Source organism: Panthera tigris, chromosome B4, assembly GCF_018350195.1.
Source record: "Panthera tigris isolate Pti1 chromosome B4, P.tigris_Pti1_mat1.1, whole genome shotgun sequence".
NCBI classification, from domain to species: domain Eukaryota; kingdom Metazoa; phylum Chordata; class Mammalia; order Carnivora; family Felidae; genus Panthera; species Panthera tigris.
In genome coordinates this window covers 126,833,842-126,853,208 of record NC_056666.1, presented here as the reverse complement: position 1 = coordinate 126,853,208, position 19,367 = coordinate 126,833,842, and the positions used below count along the sequence as shown (strand labels likewise).

Below are 19,367 nucleotides of genomic sequence, written 5' to 3'. Positions count from 1 at the left end.
TGGAATTAGTGTGAATGTTAAAAGCCAGTAGGGGCGCCTGGGTGGCTCAGTCAGTTGAGCGGCCGACTTCGGCCCAGGTCATGATCTCGCGGTCCGTGAGTTCGAGCCCCGCGTCGGGCTCTGTGCTGACAGCTCGGAGCCTGGAGCCTGTTTCGGATTCTGTGTCTCCCTCTCTCTGACCCTCCCCCATTCATGCTTTGTCTCTCTCTGTCTCAAAAATAAATAAACATTAAAAAAAATAAAAAAAAAAAAAAGCCAATAACTGAAAATGTGGCCAGCACACTGGAAGCAGCAGAGAAATGGTGGAGATTTATTGTATCACAATCACATTTTCTGTAGTATCATTATGATAGACCTCAGTCTCCCACTATTGTTCAGGTCCTGCCAGAAAGCTTAGTTTTGAGGCAGGAGAGGTGGGAAAGCTTCGGGCTGGTGGCGGACCGGCAAGGAGTGGCTGGGTCATTGTTACTCTTTGTTCGCTGTACTCTTTATAGTAAAGCCCATGTGGGTGTGATGTATAGCACATCAGCAGCACCTGAGAACCTGGAGTATTTGTGTCTCTGTTCTCATGCTAAACCTTTGGCAGAGCTGGCTCCCCACGCAGAAAACTCAGAGTCAAAAACCCAGGCAGTGGGGGACTCCACCACAGGAACTGACCTCTCTTCCCAGCAGACACGCACGCCTCCCACATCGCTGTCCCTCTAGCAAGCTCTTCCTTCCACATGTTAGAAATTATTCTTGCCCTTCACTCCCCAGATCTCAAAGGATTTGTACAAACAGCTGTCCCTTCCAAATGCACGGTCCCCGCCCCGCTTCACAGATAGCGACAGTGCGGTGCACGTGGGATCATTCAAAATCCCAGGTTCTCTGAGCCCAGTGGAGAACAGGGTCTGTGGCTTAAGCCAAATGTACATTTCAGGGAAATCAGGCATTGTGGAGAATGCAGACCCTCTTTGAAAACTGGCTGTGGTCAGTTTGATTAGTAAGTATAAAGTATGAGAAATGGAGGGCATTTTATCCTAGTGAATATCTTAATCCCCCGTCATGAAAGAGGAAGCAACTCCAGGCAATGGCAATTCACAGAATTACTGAGAGGAAACTCTGAAAGTCCATCGAGAAAGCCATTGACACAAGATAGGTGTGCCTGTTTTCTTTTGTTTAGAAGCAGGGAAATGCATGGAATCTATTTCCTGGTAATTGTCCGAATAAAGTGGGCATCCGACCAGGAGACTGCTGATTATGTACCTCTTGCTGGGCAGAGAAAAAACTGAAATAGGCTATTGCTGTCTCTTAACCATAGATCCTATCTGCCAGGCACTTCTAATGCCTTTGGGGGGTAAAAAATCTTTATAGATTTCTCTTCATTTTTGTAGAATCCTCTCCATTGGAAGCACCTCTTGTTTTTTCTCTGGGCTTTCTTCTTCCCTGCCCATAATCCTTGGCTTGGTGGCTGTCATGTTGCCTCGCAAAATTGGCTCAGACCCTGAGGCAATAAGGACTCTGACAAATGAAGACAGCGTAACTCCAGGCAAACTTTTGTCCCTGGCATTCACGTGTTTTTCCGTTCCCAGTATATGTTTCTTCTCACCGTCTCCGAGGCCCTGTCCCAGTACCCATCTGTACAGGTCTGGTCCACATCCAAGAATCCAAGCTGACTGGACATCTGGATTCCCCGGTTTCTCCATCAGAGAAATGATGGTCACGCACAGGGTTGTTGAGGGAGTTCTGGAAAGGGTCTGGTGCATAGTTAATGAGTCGGTGATCATAGTTGTTATCACCCCTGTTTTAATGCTCCTTGCAACTTATGACCCCAGTTTGGCTAAATCTTCTATGGCTGGTCACTGCTTTAGCAGAGCAGTGTGGCTCCTGTACATCTTTGCTGAGAGAGGAGAGGCAACGGAGTTTTGAGCTGGAAGGGGATCTTTATATCATTTAATATAATCATCCCCACCCCCTGTGGAAAGAGGAGCCTGAAAAGAGAAGGCTGATAGTGGGATATGACTGTCAGTATCACACCTTCAATTGGAAGCAGATAAAGACAAGAACCAGAAAGGTAAGTGTCTTTATGGCCATTTTATAGATAAAGGAACTGAGGCTTGGGGATTTGCCCTCATTGCACCGTGATTAATGTTAGAGCAGGGATTTGGATTGGGAGCTGGTTGACCAGGTGTCTGTGGAGGTGGAGTTGCCCCCACCCCCTCAGGAGGCTGGATGGATGGTGCGTGGACCAGGTCCCCGTGGCTCACCTTCCCTGTCTCGTCCAGGCTCCAGATGCTCGAGGCCATCTGCAAGCACTGGGAGGGACCCATCAGCCTGGCCCTCTACCTGTCGGACGCCGAGGCCCAGCAGTTCCTCCGCTACGCACAGGGCTCCGAGGTGCTCATGAGCCGCCACAATGTGGCCTACCACATCGTGTACAAGGAGGGCCAGTTCTACCCCGTGAACCTGCTGCGCAACGTGGCCATGAAGCACGTCGGCACACCCTACATGTTCCTGTCGGACATCGACTTCCTGCCCATGTACGGGCTCTATGAGTACCTCAGGTGAGGACCATGGGGACATCAGCTTGTGCAGGATGCTCCCTAGGCTCTAGTCCAATTCTTCCCTCTTAAAGATGGTCCTCTCAGGTTTGGAAGGGCCATCAGGCAAGCCAGCGTCTTCATTTTCCTGACGAGCAGGCTGGAACCCCACTTTGCATATGGAAATGTTAGTGGCAGAGCTTGGTCTCAGAAACATCTCTTGTGCTCCCAGTCCAATGCTCTTTCTGTAGCTGCTATGAAAACGTGTCGTCCCTCTTCCAGTTTTGGATTAGATGGCCTTCATCTAACCATTCTAGAAAGATCACTGCCTATTCTGTAAAACAGATCAGAGTGATGGTGAAGGCTAACATTTATTGAAGTGCTTGCTGAGTGCCAAGCGCGGTTCTGAGTGCGTGACAAGTAGTTCATTCCCACCCCCTGCAGTCCCTGCGCTGGGGACTATTATTATCTTTATTTTCCGAATGGGAGTGTGTGCAGCTGAGATCGCGAGCTGTTAGCACAAGGTTATACACCTACTGCGGGAGCTGGGGTCAGCCGTCCCGACTCCAGAGCCACGTGCTGAATTTCCATCTTGGCTGCCTCTCTGACTGTCCAGTGACCCTTTCCAGAAGCTCTGCCCATGTGGAGGGGCAGGCATCCAGCAGCTGGAGAGAGCCCTCGGCTCATGTCAGGCATAGATGGCTGTGTGGGGAATGGCATTTATTATGACATAACAACCAATCTGAACTGGAAGGGACTGTTGAATTCATATAGCCCTAAAGTCCCCATGTGAGAAAACTAAAGTCACAAGATGTAAGTGGTCAAGCCTTTTGTTTTGTTTTAATTCTTTACTGCTGGCTTTTGTCAGCACGAATTATCTCTGCTACCCAGTGAGTGTTTGCCTGCATCCAGGTACCATGAGAGGTGGTTTGCACATATGAATTATCCTGCTGGAGCCTCACATCAAACCCAAAAGGCAGGCATGGTTACCCTCCTCAGACTGTGGGCAACCGTGAGGCTCAAAGGGGCAGAGTCCCCTGCTTGCTCCAGAATTTGAACCAGTGTCTGTTAAACTCCAAGTGGGCAAGCCGCCCTGCTTCATACATGTCTGGCTGCACCCAAACCAGGTAGGATCTGAATCCTTTCTCTCCTGCTCTCTTGCCCTCCCTCCCTCTGTGTGTGTGTGTGTGTGTGTGTGTGTGTGTGTGTCCGTCTGCCTCTGTCTCTCAGTCTTTCTCTTACTGTCTCCATCACTCTCTTTTTTTTTTTGAAATGTTTGAGAGAGAGAGAGCACGCACAAGCTGGAGGTGGGACAGAGAGAGAGAATCCCAAGCAAGGCTCCCTGTTGTCAGTGCAGAGCCCTACATGGGCCTCGATCTCACGAACCGTGAACTCATGACCTGAGCTGAAATCAAGAGTCAGATGCTTAACCGACTGAGTCACCCAGGTGCCCCTGTTGCTCCCAGTGTTAAAAAAGCCTCTTCTTCCAAAACACTTTCAGCCATTTGTCCTGAAGCCAGAGCACAGGTGTGATCTAAGCTCCCTCCCCACCCTACCCTCTGGAGCAAGGGAAGGCAGCCTGTGTTCTCTGTCCACTTTTCTGAACCAGACTTCCTTCCAGGGTGATTTTGGGGTTTCATAACTTCAGTCCCTCCCCTATGCACAGGAGGAGCCCCGTCCAATCTCTCTCTCTCTCCACCAGCAGGGTCTGTGACCCTGGAGCCGCATAACCCTCGGCCAGGGAGGATGGGAGGTGTCTTCCCGAAGAGCATGGGCTTTGGGGCTCCAGGAATGGATCTGTCCTCCGGCTCTGCTCCAGCTGGGCCTTGGAAGCCCAGTGTGTGGGCTCAGGGTGCCCCCGTGTGGCCAGACTGTGTTCTCAGCGCCTGAGTCGTGTAGATCTGAAGCCGCTGCAGCCTGCAGGCTCTGGGAGTCCCTCAGGAACAGACAGTGGTTGGGCCGCCCTCCACCAAGAAAAGAGAGGAATCAGGGTTAGACTGCAGGGCCCATCCTCCCCCTGTGGAGCTATTCTGCGGGAGCACCTGAGGGGCCTCCATTCCCAGGAGTTAAGGTGAACTGGTCCTCTCTTAAGAGTGTGTGGTCTGCTCCCCACCTCCAAGCACTATTTTCTTATCTTACCTCATGGGCATAACGGTTTTAAAAACCATCACACACGAACAGATTGTTTCTATGTTGTACTCCTATGTTGTACTGATCAAAGACTCTATTAATCTCTAATCAAGACCTTACTCAATATGAGGTAAGCAGTGTTGCCCACTAATTAACATTTTCTTAACACCCAGTCACCTGAGGCTTGGTTGGCCTTTGCCACCTCGTTACAGGAAGGTGCGTGGTCCCCTCAGGGGTTTTGAAATAGTGCACATGGCTTCTACCGCTCTGCTGCTCTCTTCACAGGCCCTGTAGCAGCCCAGCGACCCTACCCTGAGTGAGAAGAAATGATCTTGTCCAATCTTTTTTTTTATTAACTTTTTCATTTTAATTCCAGTATAGTTAACATTCAGTGATATATTAGTTTCAGGTGTAAAATACAACAGTTCAGCAGTTCTGTACATGACTCAGTGCTCAACATGATAAGCATATCTTTAATCCCCATCACCTATCCCCCGTCCCCCCACCCACCTCCTCGCTGGTAACCATCAGTTTGTTCTCGATAGTTAAGAGTGTGTTTCTTGGTTTCTCTCTTTTTTTTCCTTTGCTCATTTGTTTCTTAAATTCTACACATGAGTGAGATCATATGATATTTGTCTTCTACTGACTGACTTATTTCGCTCAGCATTATATTCTCTAGCTCCATCTATGTGTAATAAATGGCAAGATTTCATTCTTTTTTATGGCTGATTAATATTCTGTTGTGGGGCATGTGTGTGTGTGTGTGTATATATACACCATATCTTTTTTACCCATTCATCTATCTGTGGACACTTGGACTGTTTCCGTATGTCTATTGTAAATAATGCGGCTATAAACATTGGGGTGCACGTACCCTTTTGGATTAGTGTTTGTGTATTTTGGAGGTAAATACCCAGTAGTGCAATTACTGGATCGTGGGGTAGTCCTACTTTTTAACTTTTTGAGGAATCTCCACACTGTTTTCCAGAGTGGCTGCACCAGTTTGCATTGCCACCAACAGTGCAAAAGGGTTCCCTTTTCTCCACATCCTCACCAACACCTGTTGTTTCCTGTGCTATTGATTTTAGCCATGCTGACAGATGTGAGGTGGTGTCTCATCATGGTATTGACTTGCATTTCCCTGATGATGAGTGATGTTGAGCATCTTTTCATGTGTCTGTTGAGCATCTGGATGTCTTCTTTGGAGAAGTGTCTGTTCATGTCTTCTACCCATTTCTTAGTTGGATTATTTGGTTTTGGAGTGTTGCATTGTATTATCCAGTCTTCTCTTTAAAGTATACATGTGGAAACTGAGAACAGGGAAGCTGTGTCTTGCCCGTCTAGAGTAAAAAGACATTGTGACTCTCCTGATTTCTTCCCCTCCATCTTGTCATTCATTTAGTGTATGAACTTTTGTAAGGTACCTACTATGTGCCCCCATGTATGTGAGCCACACAGAGAGGAACTATGAATCCCAGCATTTACAGGCCAGCAGGAATGACCATTAAAGATGTAAATTCTTATTGTTCTGTGAGGGACTGTGCCCCCTCCCAGTGGAATTCACCCAGTCTGGGGTGGGAGGAAGGATGTCCTGAAGAAGATAGATCTAAGCGGAGGCTGAGTGGGAATTTGCTGGTAGAAGTAGCGATGTTCCAGGTAGAAGAGGCTGTCCATTCCAGAGGTGCAGGGTGGTGAGAGCCTTGATGAAGAGAACAGCAAGAGATGATGTGGCCAGAAATGTAAGCCAGAGTGGGTCCCGCAGAACTTCGTGTAAAACATGCTGAGGAGTTTGGACTCCGTGAGGGAGGAAAGCAATGGAAGATCATGGAGAGAATGGCCGGATTAGATGTTCATTTCAGGAAGATCATTCTGGTTGCTCTGTGAAGGATCTCAATCAGCAGGGCCAGAGGAAGGGGGATAAGTGAGGGGGCGATTGCCTTAATTCAGGTGGGAGGCACTGAGGGCCTGACGCAGGGATCAGAAGCAGCAGGGCTTCTGATGGACCAGTGAGGGATCCTGCCGCTGAAATCAGTAACTTTCTGCAAAGGTGTCTAGACTTTGAAAGGGAAGAGGAATCTCTTCCAAGTGCTGCCACCCAAGTCTTCCTTTGCAAAGCCTTCACCCAGAAGTCCTGCCTGCTTTGGCCCACATGCTGGCCACCTGTTGATCCGCTGTGCCCATTCCTTCCAGGACTGGGCAGGATATCTTGGCATTGACTTTGAGTGTTATGGTGGACAGGACGCTGGCTGAGACCCAGGAATCCTGTTCCCACTCACCCCGTGTGCCGTAGTGAACTGTGTGGCTTCCAACAATCCTGTTTTTACCAGCCTGTTTCCGCATTGTAAAATGAAGAAATGAACTTTTATCAGGAGGCAGAAATGCAGTCTTGGCCTAAAAGAGCCAAGAATGCTGAGCCCAGCCCCCACCTCTGGCTGCTGGCTTCTCTCCACCCTAATTGTGGCATGATTGCTTTGGGAATGGGGGACAGGGCTGAGGTCTTCATATTTTTCAAGAGAACCTGGAAACTTGGATTTTTGTGTTTTGATTTTTTTAATGTTGACAACTAATTTAAAGAACAAAAACAAAAACACGATTGAGCCCCAAATCAAATATGTCTTCAGGCTGAATAGAACTTCCCACCCCCATCCTGTGCCACCAGTTTGTGACCTCTGACCTAGGTAATTCCTAGGCACCAGAACTGGGGGGACTGGTCAGGAATATGATTCTATCAGGAGCCCCAAATAAGCGCGTACTGTTCTTCTCATATGAAGATAACCATATTGGCTTGCCATCAGCTTCTGGAAAATTTTGTCCCCAGTGAACGGGATGAATGTGTTTCTGATCCAGACACTAAAAGTGGATGTGCTTCGTGACCAGTATTATATCATTACTTTGGGATGAGGTTAAGAGTACTGCTCGCCATGAGAGTCGTGGACCCCAACAAGGCCGGCGGACCCTCTTCGAGACTGACTTCTTCAGCATCGATTTCCAACAGAACGCTCTCCCCAAACTCTGTTAAAACATTAATATTAAAAATGAGGATAGTTACAATTTCTTGAGCCCTTAACATGGGCCAGCAAGCCTGCCAGCTGCCTTGTTATACGTCACCTCTCTTGTTCACACTTCTCTGTGAGGTAACGGTTATTACAGGTGACCAAACTGAGGCCCCAGCGGAGGAAGGTGGGCTTGCCTCTGTGACAGCCTGCTCACTAATGGAAGGGGCCAGACCACTCTCAGACCCCGGGACACCAGCACAGGCTGACTGGCAGCCCTCTCATTGGACCCCCCCGCCCAGACATTCGTATCGTCCTTTTGGGGGGACCTTTCCCCACACAGTCCAGCATCATGGCTCCCCTCAGCAGTTGCTTACCAACCAGCTAATATGACAGCAAAAACAAACAGACCAATTGGAAAATAATGAAATCAGTTATTCGCACGGACACAGCTGCAGAGTTTCACTGAAATCTCTCCCGCGCCTCTTCGCCAGTTCCTCCTAAAGGAGCTGGTAGACGTGTGGCTTTCACTGGATCTCAGAAGTGTCAAGTGGGATTCAGCGGGGCGCAGCAGACCTGCATCCGAATCCTGGTTCTTACCAGGTGTGTGATTTGGGGCGGTTTCGTCCCTCCAATCCTATGTTTTCTCAATGAATAAAGGGGCTAACGATAGCCTCGTGTGAGGGAATGGTCAGTGTACAGCACTCAGAATTGCTCACAACACTCAGAATTGGACTTCGTTGCCAGGCCCCCACCCCCACCCCTTCCCACTGCAGACTGCCAGCTTTAGTGCCACCGGGTGACTTCATATAACCACCTCCACTTTTTTTCTTATAAAATGAGAAGCTGTGTAGTTATATTCACTTATTCAAAAAGATATTTAGTGAGTACCTATTATGTGCCAGGCAGTGTGCTGCATTGTGACAGTGCTGTCCCCAGAGTCATTCAGACTTGTCTTTCTTTTTCTTTTTTGTTAAGTTTATTTATTTTTGAGAGACAGAGAGAGAGAGAGGGAGTGCACTAGTAGGGGAGGGGCAGAGAGAGAGAGGGAGACACAGAATCCGAAGCAGGTTCCAGGCTCCGAGCTGTCAGCACAGAGCCCGACGTGGGGCTCGAATTCACAAACTGTGAGATCATGACCTGAGCCAAAGTCAGACGCTTAACCGACTGAGCCACCCAGGTGCCCCCAGCCTTGCCTTTCAATTCTGAGTACCCTTTACTCAGCGTTTAGTTGACCTCCAGAAAGGTACTTAACTTTCTGTAACTTGTTTTTTTTCTTCATTTGTGAAATGGGGATCATATTATTCCTTCCCTCGTAAGGTCCTGGGAAAATTAAATATAGTAGTTTTTGCACAGCACCTGGCAAAATGCCTTGGAACGTGCTTCATTCCCCGAATTGTCATGGCTGCCGCGGCCCTGCACTGTTCCAGGCGCGGGGCTATCTCGGTGGGCAGAACAGGCCCCGTAGGTTCCTGCCCTCATGGGGTTTACATTCTAGGGGCTACTCTCAACTGTCGTTGCTGTTGCTGTTCTTGTTATTGGTACAAAAGAGAAGATCCAGGAGCTCAGACTCACAACCAGGTGACCCAGTGTGGTGGACAGGGGAGGCCTCGAAAAGAGTTGGGTAGTCGGTAATGGACTCGAAGGACTAACAGGCGTAGGGGCCTGATACATCCTGGCACTTTCAAGGGCTGTTCCGGAAGGTCGAGGGAGATCCATGAGACTGGGCAAGCTTCCCGCCCCTTTCACTAATCCTGAAGAATCCTCATCTTTGTTCACTGCCTGAAACTTAAAACATCTGCTTTGCAAATGTTGCTTTTGCTTTCTAGGGGACGAACATGCCACCCTACGGGGATACTGTATTCTGACAGCGTGCAGGAATGACAGATTTCAGTTTTATTCTGTTCTCTCCAGGATGATGTCTAACCACCTTCCCGCATCAAATTTCCCTTGGCACACATAGCTTCTCTATAAATACTTGTTGAACGAGTGCAGAAATCTGAAAAGACCAGGCCGAGGTAGCACCAAGCAAGGCCGACTGGCTGCCTTCCAAGAGCCATGACTACGTGGCACTTCCTCGGGTTAATTCATCATTTAATCCTGCTATCTCGATGACATTTAACGTTTATTGAGCACTTACTATGTGCCAAGCGCTGTTACCAGCACTCTGCCTGTATCTTCTCATTTCACCTCATCACAACTCATTTTAGAGACGAGGTGGGTTAGACTAAAAAGCATGCCCTCAGGCACAGCATTGCCAAGGGGACAACTCACTTATCTTGGGCTTATCCCAAGGGTTCTACGCTTATCCGTTTATTGCTCCCATTGCCTGATGGGCCCATCTCCACCGCCATCATCTTGGCCACGCCCATCATCACGGGTTGTATTTGTCAAGTGCTATTCCATGCATTGGAGAGCTGTCTTCACCTCTACATGAGATAACCCATTTAAGCCTCACAACCGCCCCCCACCCCCTACCACACGCACAGAGAAGAGAAAGCTGTGGCACGACGGTGTAACTTGCTCGAGAGCACAAGCTGGTGAGGGTCCAGGTAGGATGTGAATCGGGCAGCCTGCCCCAAAGCTGCCCTCCTAACTTCGGGGGTATTGACTGCCCTCCCATAACCCACAGCCAACACTTAACAAAGTGCCCTCACAGAGAAAGCGCTCCCCGAAGTTTAGCCCTGATTGCTAACAGTAAATATGGTGGCCATGGGGTAGTTAAATAGGGGTCGGTAGGGATGTTGAGAGTTACGTGAGGTGGTGAATATGGAGTCCCTAGCGTGGAGCGTGGTGTTGTAACTATAGCTATTTCGTTGTTTAAAAATTTGCCCCCAAGACTCATTTTCAGCTTCTCTTTCTTCCTGACCCCTCTCTGACTGACAGGTTCTCTCTCTGGATACGTTAATGCCACCAATTTCGGAGCCACGGGATCTTGCTGGGGCCTGGGAGCCCCCTGGCTCTCCAGACCTCATCCATTATGTGTGTCTCTTACAGTCGCATTCTCTGTGGGCAGCCTGATCACCCTCATTTGCAAGTCTTTGCTGTTGTCCCCACACACCTCCTGGAAGCCTGTCTGCCAGGAGCTCATTTCCTAGGCAACTGGAATAGGGTCTGAGTCCACCCTGTTACCTGCCTCCCTGTTCAGAGAGGAAGCAGGGCTGGCTGTGTGGGGCCTGCCTCTAAGGTTATCAGCACAGTAATCAGGACAGGGGCACTCTGCTCCTGCCTTCCCCTGCCCTGAGGGAGGCTGCTGAGCCCTCAGAGATGCGGTTCAGGTGAACCTGAACCTGGTTCAGAGCCCCAACACTCTGGTTAAGGCCATGCTTACATCTAATGCTACTGAAGCTAGGTGGTTTAAGGGGTGGGGGTGGGGGCAGCTGGAGACAGGGGCCTCTCCTAGCCTCCCTGAGACACACACACACACACACACACACACACACACACACACACACGATGGGGTTGTGGAGTGGTGGGGGTGTGGAGCTGATGGCCAAGAAAGAATTCTTGAAACGTCTTTGGTGCAAAAAAAGGTGATTTTATTAAAGCACGGGGACAGGACCCTTGGGCAGAAAGAGTTGCATTATAAGTGTGAGGGGTGACCATTTATATACTATGGAGTTGGGACACCTGGGTGGCTCAGTCAGTTAAGCATCTGACTTCAGCTCAGGTCATGCTCTTGTGGTTTGTGAGTTCGAGCCCCACGTTGGGCTCTGTGCTGACAGCTCAGAGCCTGGAGCCTGCTTTGGATTCTGTGTCTCCCTTTCTCTCTGCCCCTCCCCTGCTCATGCTCTGTCTCTCTCCCCAGAATAAATAAACATTATAAAAAAAAAAATTGTATACTAGGGAGTTAGGGGAGGTAAAGGCAAAAAAAAAAAAAGGAAATTTCTAAATGAGCTTTCTATGCTAAAGAGGACTTCTAGGATACAGGAGGCCTTGCTATTGTCAAGTTAAAGTTGTTTTCTCTCTAGTAAGACATTAGCGTTGCAACAGGAGGGGGTTGCTGGAATAATGTGTGACTCTGTGTTCTGTCTCAAGTATCTATCCGTGGGCTGCAGGTTATAAAGCAACTTAACTTTACCTACCATTCCCTCCTTGCCTGTTCCCCACATCACTATGGAGGGGAGGGTGATCTGGGGGCTCCAGGAAACTAAGTCTAAGGATTTCTGGAGATTAGGCTGTTGAGAAGATTGGCTTTTTCTTGTAGTTTACTAAGACATTTGTAAACTAATGAAGACTTGGGTCCTGCAGGACTGTGATCTCTATCAGTTAACCATTTGTTTGCTTTCCTCTCCTGTGTCCTTGGGCAGCCAGGAGTGCCTGAGGAATATCACACTCATCCCACGGAGTGGGGGAGGGGTTGCGAGGTGTCAGTTTGCCTTATGCTCCCTCACCCCCCCCCGCCCTCCCCCCAACACACACACACACACACACACACACACACACACACACACACACACAAATGCCCTTCCTTGCCCCTCCCCGGTCGGTTACACCTGTGGCCACACTAGCCTGCTGCTTCTCACCATCTGAGCTCACTTACGGGTTTGGTTTGCACCCTGCCCACCCACTAGCTCCAGGAAGAAGCTGAAATCAGGAAAGGGTCTGAGGGTGAGCCTCAGACGTGTGCCTAAGCTTTCTCTTCGAGCAGGGACCACCCCAGCTGTGCCCACGTACTCCTGGAGAACATCACCAGAGAATGTGACCGCACAGCAGTCTGCGAAGGAACAAGGAAGGAAGGAGCGTTTTACAAGTGCCTTCTGTGTACCAGGCACTGTGCTACGTGCTCGACAAATGTTCTCCTTTTTATGGCGACCCAGTCAGTGCACAGGGCTTCCATTCCCGTTATCCAAGCAAGAGGATGAACGTGCAGAAGCTAAATGTGCCCAGAGGTCCTGTGGATTAAGGGGCAGGACCAACCACAATTTCAACCCAGTTTTGGAAACTCCATCATTTCCAAAGGATAACCGTCACAATACCGTCCTCTCCTCCATAGGACAACCATAGACGAATTCCTTCATTCTCTGTACACTTATTGAGTGCCTACTGTGTGCCAGAGCTAGATACACAGCCATGGACGAGGTGCGTCCCTGACCTCAGGCCTGGCAGAGCTGACAGGTTACACACACAGGCTGCATGCTGTGACTGCTGCCACCTCCCACCATCCCTAGCGAGCAGAACTGTCCAGAACCACCTCCCACGATCCCCACCGAGCAGAACTGTCCAGAAGGAAGCAGTCCCCAAGAAGATGTGGGCCCATCATCCGAGGGATGCATCAAGGCCAGCAGAGGTGGGCAGGAGAGGTGCAAGGGCAAAGCTCCTCCTGCCGGCTGTGCACAAAGCCTTAAGAGAAAGCGTGAGGCCGTTCTGGGGTTTCAGAAATAGGTGCACACTCCAGCATAACTTTCCTTCCCGCCTCCCATCCCTTTTGAATATGACTTTCACCTAAGTCCCCAGGAGCCCGTAAGAGCTGCTTGGACTCCTTACAGCTCAGGTTCGATTAAACAGCATGCTCTCTGACATCGGATGCTGCCGACTGGGCTGTGCAAATGCAAGGCTCCGAGAGCTGATGAGCCTCCTCCTTCTCTCCTGGCATTTCGACGCCAGCCCCAGTGCCTTCAGCCCGTGGTTCCCAGCAGTTTGTCACTGGTCAGCATTGGCCCCAGCCATTCATCGCACTGCCACACAATACCAGCTCAGCCAATTCTGTTATGGGAGCAGAAGTTCGCACGAGCAGAGATCAAGGATTCCCCCCCACCCCCACCCCTGCCCAAAGGTAGAGGGAACAAGAGATATCCAAATGGTAACCAGCACCACAAGGGCTGATGCCCAAAGCAGTTCCCTGATCAAAGCCGACGCAAGGGGGAAGCTGCTGTCCAGAAATTCTGGGATGGAGTTCTCCAGCTGAGGGCAGAGGGCGTGGTCTCAGCACCAAATGAGAGAGGAGTCGGGGAAGATGGAAATGGAGAAGTGTCAGATTTGACAATGAAGGGACACTACTGATCGTGGCCAGATCCGGGGGCTCGATGGCAGACTCCACTTGTTTGAAGAAAGGAAATCGCCAGTGTGGGAGGCTCAGTAAGCCAGCACATCAGTGCTCACATCTCCAGACACCGCCTGTGCTCTGGCCTCTGCCCCACCTGGCTGCTGTGAGGAAGGGTCTGCCGTGAGGATAAGCATACGGGCTGTATGTCTTATACCGGTGTCTCCCTCCTTCCCGTTCCCACTGGCTCTTCCATCAGCTGCCTTGACCCATGGACTCCAAGAGGCTCAGTGCTCCAGGTGTAAAGTCCCCACATGAACAGAGTTGGCTGAGACAGATCCCATGATTATTGATCTTTCCCAGTTATTTCTAAGCTGGTGCAGCCTTAACTAAAGCAGTGATTGTCATCACCTTCACTTGATAATGATGATGTGATGATGGTGATTGCACCTGCCAGCTGGGTTATAAGGCAAATTGCTCAGCCTCTTGGAGTCTTAGTGGCTTCATCAGTAAACTGGAAATACTAGTGCCTGTGTCCTACATGGCAATGGTTCAAGAAGTGAAGCATATAAAGTGTTTAAGATGCTTGGTACTGAACATACATAAGCATTCTTTACTACCATCTCTTGACCACCTACAATGAATGTGCCAGGCATTTCTAAGAAATCAGTTTCCCCAAACCTTATGTGCTTTCTCATTTTCAGAGCTTTGCAAATATTTAGAGCCCCCTCCCCTAACCAGCTAACTCCTGCTTCCTCGAACACAGTGGTGGGAAACTCTCCGTGACTCTGCACCAGAGAGCCCTGCACTCCTGTCTTCCTCCCCCCCTGCACTTTGAGCTCTGTGCAGACAGAGGTTGTATCTGTTCATTCAGCTCTCTACTCCGTTTCTATGCCTGGCTTCATAAATGTCCATTAATTAATGAGTGTAGTATCTCAGTTCTGTTAATAACCAAGTCTGTGAAATGTTTATCATCAAGATAAGGAAACAAAAGCCCAGAGAGTTGAGCTAATTGCCCCGATTGTACAATTAGTGAAGGGGTAGAGTTCAGATAGGATCTCTGCCATCTAAAAGATCACACTTGGGGCGCCTGGGTGGCTCAGTCAGTGAAACGTCCGACTCTTGATCTTGCTTAGGTCATGATCTCAAAGTTCATGATTCCGAGCCCCACATCAGGCTCTGTGCTGACAGTGTAGATCCTGCTTGGGATTCTCTCTCCCCACCCCCTTCCCCTTCTTCCCTTGCAATCTCTCTCTCTCAAGATAAATAAACTTAAAAAAAATTTTTTTTAAATAAAGATCACGCTCTTTCTTACTATTCAGCCTCCTTCAAACTGGTACCCCCCTGAGGGAGATTCAGCCCTCAAATGCGTTGAATTTTAGCTGGCTCCTCCTGAAACTTCAGACTACCTGGCCACAGGGATGCCACAATGCCATGTGGCTACCACACAGCAGGAGTTGAAGACCATCTCAGTGAGGGGTGTGGGTCCTGGTTCATCCCATCCCCTGCCCTTTCCCCCTTTTGCCTGCCCAGCACTGACACCTGATGTCCGCTATCCTCCACTGCCCTGCCTGCCCTGCGGCTGTGCCCCCCTCCCTCCCACCCAATATAGACTGAAACAGGAGATAATTCCAAAACCATTTCTTCCTGTTCAAATTTGACTGTGTTGTCTCCTTTAAAAAATTTTTTTTAAGTTGTATTTATTTTGAGAGAGAGAGAGAGCATGAGCAGAGGAGGGGCAGAGAGAGGGAGACAGAGAAAATCCCAAACAGGCTCTTCACTTCGGCATGGAGCCCAACGCAGGGCTCGAACCTGCAAACCGTGAGATCATGACCTGAACCAGAATCAAGAGTCAGATGTTTAACCGACTGAGCTACCCAGACGCCCCTCTCATTTTTATGTACATTGGAGGTAGATTATTTTTCTCATTTTGTTTTCCTAAAAATAACATCAAATGGGGTTGGCAGTGCCTAAGCCCACGCCCATGAGAGAGGAAGCTTTTGTTTCAGGGAATTCTGAACAGAGCAGAGTCCAGGTAAGTAGAGAGGAAGGAGTTAGCTAATCCTTTGAGGGAAACTGGCAAGTAACTCAAGTCCCATTTGCAGGCAAATTGTGACCCTTTGTGGGACCCCTAGAGGGTCTAAATGGAAAACTTGGCCTCCTCTTCTGGCTCCCAGCACATGGTTAAGAAGTCAGGTGTCAGTCGGGAGTTTTTACTTATTTCCTCTCCACTGCACCATGCCGGTCAGTTCTTTCCAACCTCTAATCACATAAGGTGAAACTAAACATTTTTCACAGAAAGATACTCATGACAACAAGGTTGTATGTTTTTGCCAAGTGTAAGGTCCCATTTCTTGGTGAGTGACCCTGGCCTCTCTGAACACCCCTGCTTCCACCATAGCCAGCCTCTTCTGACCATCAGCGTGCATGCTGGGTGGGGGACGAGGGGCCAGCATGGTGACGTGGATCCCGTTCCTGACAAATGATTTGACCCTCCTCTTATGTTGATTTGGTTCTTTTCTGCAGAAGTACGGGCAGGCCATGCCAAATGGCCATGGCTCTCACACCCACCCATTAGCTGGTCTTGGCTGCTGCTTCGGGTCCAGGTGGCAGCCATCAAGGGAGAAACCACGTTGCCAAAATCCAGTGGTCAGTGCCCGCTTCTCCTCTTCACTCCTCCACAGCATTTGACCGCTGATGGCTGCTCCATTTCTTTCTTCGTGGCTTACCGAAGTACATCCCTGTCTCCTGGTGGTTCTTGACTTTATTAGTCCCTTCCTGTAATTCTCATCGCTGGCTACTTCTCTTCTCATTCCACCGTCCCTCGGTGATGTTGTTCAGTCTTGTGGCTTTAAAGGCATCTGCCACTGATCCCCAGTATAGCTCCACCCAGCCCTGTCCCTTGACCTCAAAACTCCTATGTCCCAATGGCCTTCTCGGTGCCTCTGCTCAGTTTTCCCATGAGCATCTCAAATGAACTGTTCAAAACTGAAGTCTCATCTTCCCCCAAAAGCCCACGCCAGCATCTCTGTTGATGGCAACTTGTCTTCCCATGATGCAAGCCAAGAGGCTTGGGTCACGTCCTGTACTCCACTTTCACAGCCCACGCCCAATGGGTCAGGAAATCCTGCTGGCTCTAAAACCAGGCTAGTCTTTTTGCCTTCATTGTTACTAGCTTGGTCCAAGCTAGCTCACCTGCATCACCTCAGGAGCCTCCTGACTGATCTCCCTGCTTCTGCCCGTGCAGCACTGGAACCTCTTACCAACAAGGCAGCCAGAGAGACCCTTCTTTTTTAGAGAGAGAGAGAGAAAGCAAGCAGAGGAGAGGGGCAGAGGGAGAGATAGAGAGACTCTTAAGCAGGCTCCACTTTCAACACGGAGCCCAACACACGGCTCAATCCCATGACCCTGGGATCATGACCTGAGCTGAAGTCAAGAGTCAGAAACTCAACCAACTGAGCCACCCAAGCACCCCTAGAGGGATTCTTTTAATATAGAAAGCAGCTCATCTCACCCCTTAGCTCAGAGTCCCCAGTGGCACTGCATCTCACTAAGTAAAATCCCAAGACCTCTGTATTGGTCTCCTTTGGCTGCTGTCACAAATCACCATGAACATACTTGAAAACAACACAAACGTATTATCTTACAGTAGTGGAGGTCAGGATCAGAAATCAGTCTTTCAGGGCTGAAATCAAGGCACCCCAGGCTGCGTTCTTTCTGGAGGCTCTAGGGGAGAATGTCTTGCCTTCTAGGGGGATCCACATTCTTTGGCTTGTCGCCACCTCACCCCTACCTCTGCTTCCATCATCCCATCTTTCTTTCTGACTCTGACCCTCCTGCTTCTGTCTTATAAGGACCCTTGTGATTACACTGCACTCACTTAAGTAAAACAGGATTATCTTTCCATCTCAGCATCTTTAATAACATCTGTGAAGTCCTATTTGCCAAGTAAGGTTGCGTGTTGCCAGGTTTCTGGGATTAGGACATGGACACTTTTGGAGGAGAGGGAGTGCTGTTCTCTTGCCCACCTCAACCTTCAGTGATCTACACGACCCCATGTGACCTGCAGCACCCCTTCTTCCCTCGTTGCCTCTCTGGCCCCACTTTTAGGGACTCACCCTGTTCCTTATTGTGCTCTCGTCATTAGGACCTTTGCACTGGCTGCTTCCTTAGCCTGGAAAGCGCCTGCCCCAGATCACATGACTGCTCCCTCACCTGCTGCTCACCCTTCTCCGTGAGGCCTTCCTGGACCATCCTATCTAAAACTGCCACCCACTCCCCACCCCTGGCATTCCTAATACTCCTCACCCAGCCCCTTCCTCTCTCACAGAAATTCTTGCTTTCCAACAGTAATTCACTTACTGTTGTGTCTCCGTCCTGGAAATGTCAGCTCCACGAGGACAGGAATGTCTGCCTGTTGTATTTACTGATGTATCCCAAGTGCTCACACAGCCTCTGGCACGTGGTGGAATAAGTGAGGACTTGAACAGATGAGTAGCAGAGTCAGACCTTGGCCAGTGCTGGCGCCAGCCTTTGGGACCCCGGTCAAGCCGCTGTGAGAAGACGGGTGGGCAGTCGTGCTAGCGGCCGTCATGCATGGAGTGGTTACCATCTGCAGGGCTCTGTTTAAGTGCTGTGTGGTCCTCACAGACCCCCTCTGAGACTAGTGCTGTTGTCACCTCCCCCGTGATCACAGATACAGAAACTGGCACAGAGAGGATAAGTGATCCACCAGGATGCAGTGCTAGGCAGCCCAAGCCCTTGTCCTCACCACTGATGGGATGAAGTCAGAAGAGCTCTGCAGTGCCCTGTTCCTTATTTCTCTGAGATGCTCTTCCGTAATCTCTTCGTGCCTGGTACCTGTTTCCCTGGTGACAGAGACCTGCCTCTTGGGCAGAGGATGGGGTGAAAAGAGATTGAGAGAGATGGAGGGAGGGGTGTATGTGCTTGTGTGCATGGATGTGCACATGCACTGGTCAGGACCAGTCTTGGGGTTTGGTCATTCGAAACCCCAGGAAGCCTGTCTACCTTACAGGGTACCCTTTCATGCTGTTTCTTTGACATGACACTGAGCCCGGGCGAGCCTACAGTCTGCTCTCTGCCACCCCGTCAGTTGGTATAGGAATCCTCACTGCTCATGTCCTCTCCCCTGCTCACCACTTTTCCCAGGCAAGAGCAAAGCAGGCAGTATTTGTAGACTTGAGCAAGCTATGGGGAGATGCCTAGGGAAGATGTGCAGGAGAGAGCACTAGGGGGGCTCGAAGACAGACGCCACCCGGTGCACGGTCTCCCTCCCCCCATCAGCTCGGCCAGATCGGACGGGGCCAAACTTAATCTGCCGGGAACACCTGACTTGTTTTGGACATGAAGAAGGACCCAGAGAGCTGGCTGGAGACAGAGATCTAACACAGTCTGTCTCCGTAGATAAGCAGCTTGGCAGCCAGAGTCCCGCCCCAGGTGTGAGAGTGTGTTGTATTTCCCGCCTCCACTGCACTCACGCATCTCCTGCAACAGGCCCATCAGTAAGCCGAGCCGGAAAGGGGAAGGGGGTTGTTTGTGAAGCAGCTATTCTAAGTCAGGCACTGGGTTGGGCTCTAGAGGGACTGTTCTGCTTCATCCTTTCAGCAGCCCTATTGGTAAGAGTCATCATCTCCACTTTGTAGACGGGGAACCTGTGAGCAGGAGAAATGGAGCATCATGCCCAAGGTCATAAGAGAGTGGCAGGCAGGATTTGAACCCAGT

At 49.9% G+C, this 19,367-nt stretch overlaps 1 protein-coding gene across 1 annotated transcript in view; it reads left to right on the top strand.

Annotated features, from left to right (window-relative positions):
- Nucleotides 1-19,367, top strand: part of LARGE1 (LARGE xylosyl- and glucuronyltransferase 1) — a 538,109-nt gene that overhangs the window by 504,262 nt on the left and 14,480 nt on the right. Inside the window, exon 12 of the mRNA XM_042993134.1 lies at nt 2,265-2,543. Within this exon, the coding sequence (XP_042849068.1) occupies nt 2,265-2,543 (279 nt within the window). The remainder of the gene's footprint in view (nt 1-2,264; nt 2,544-19,367) is intronic.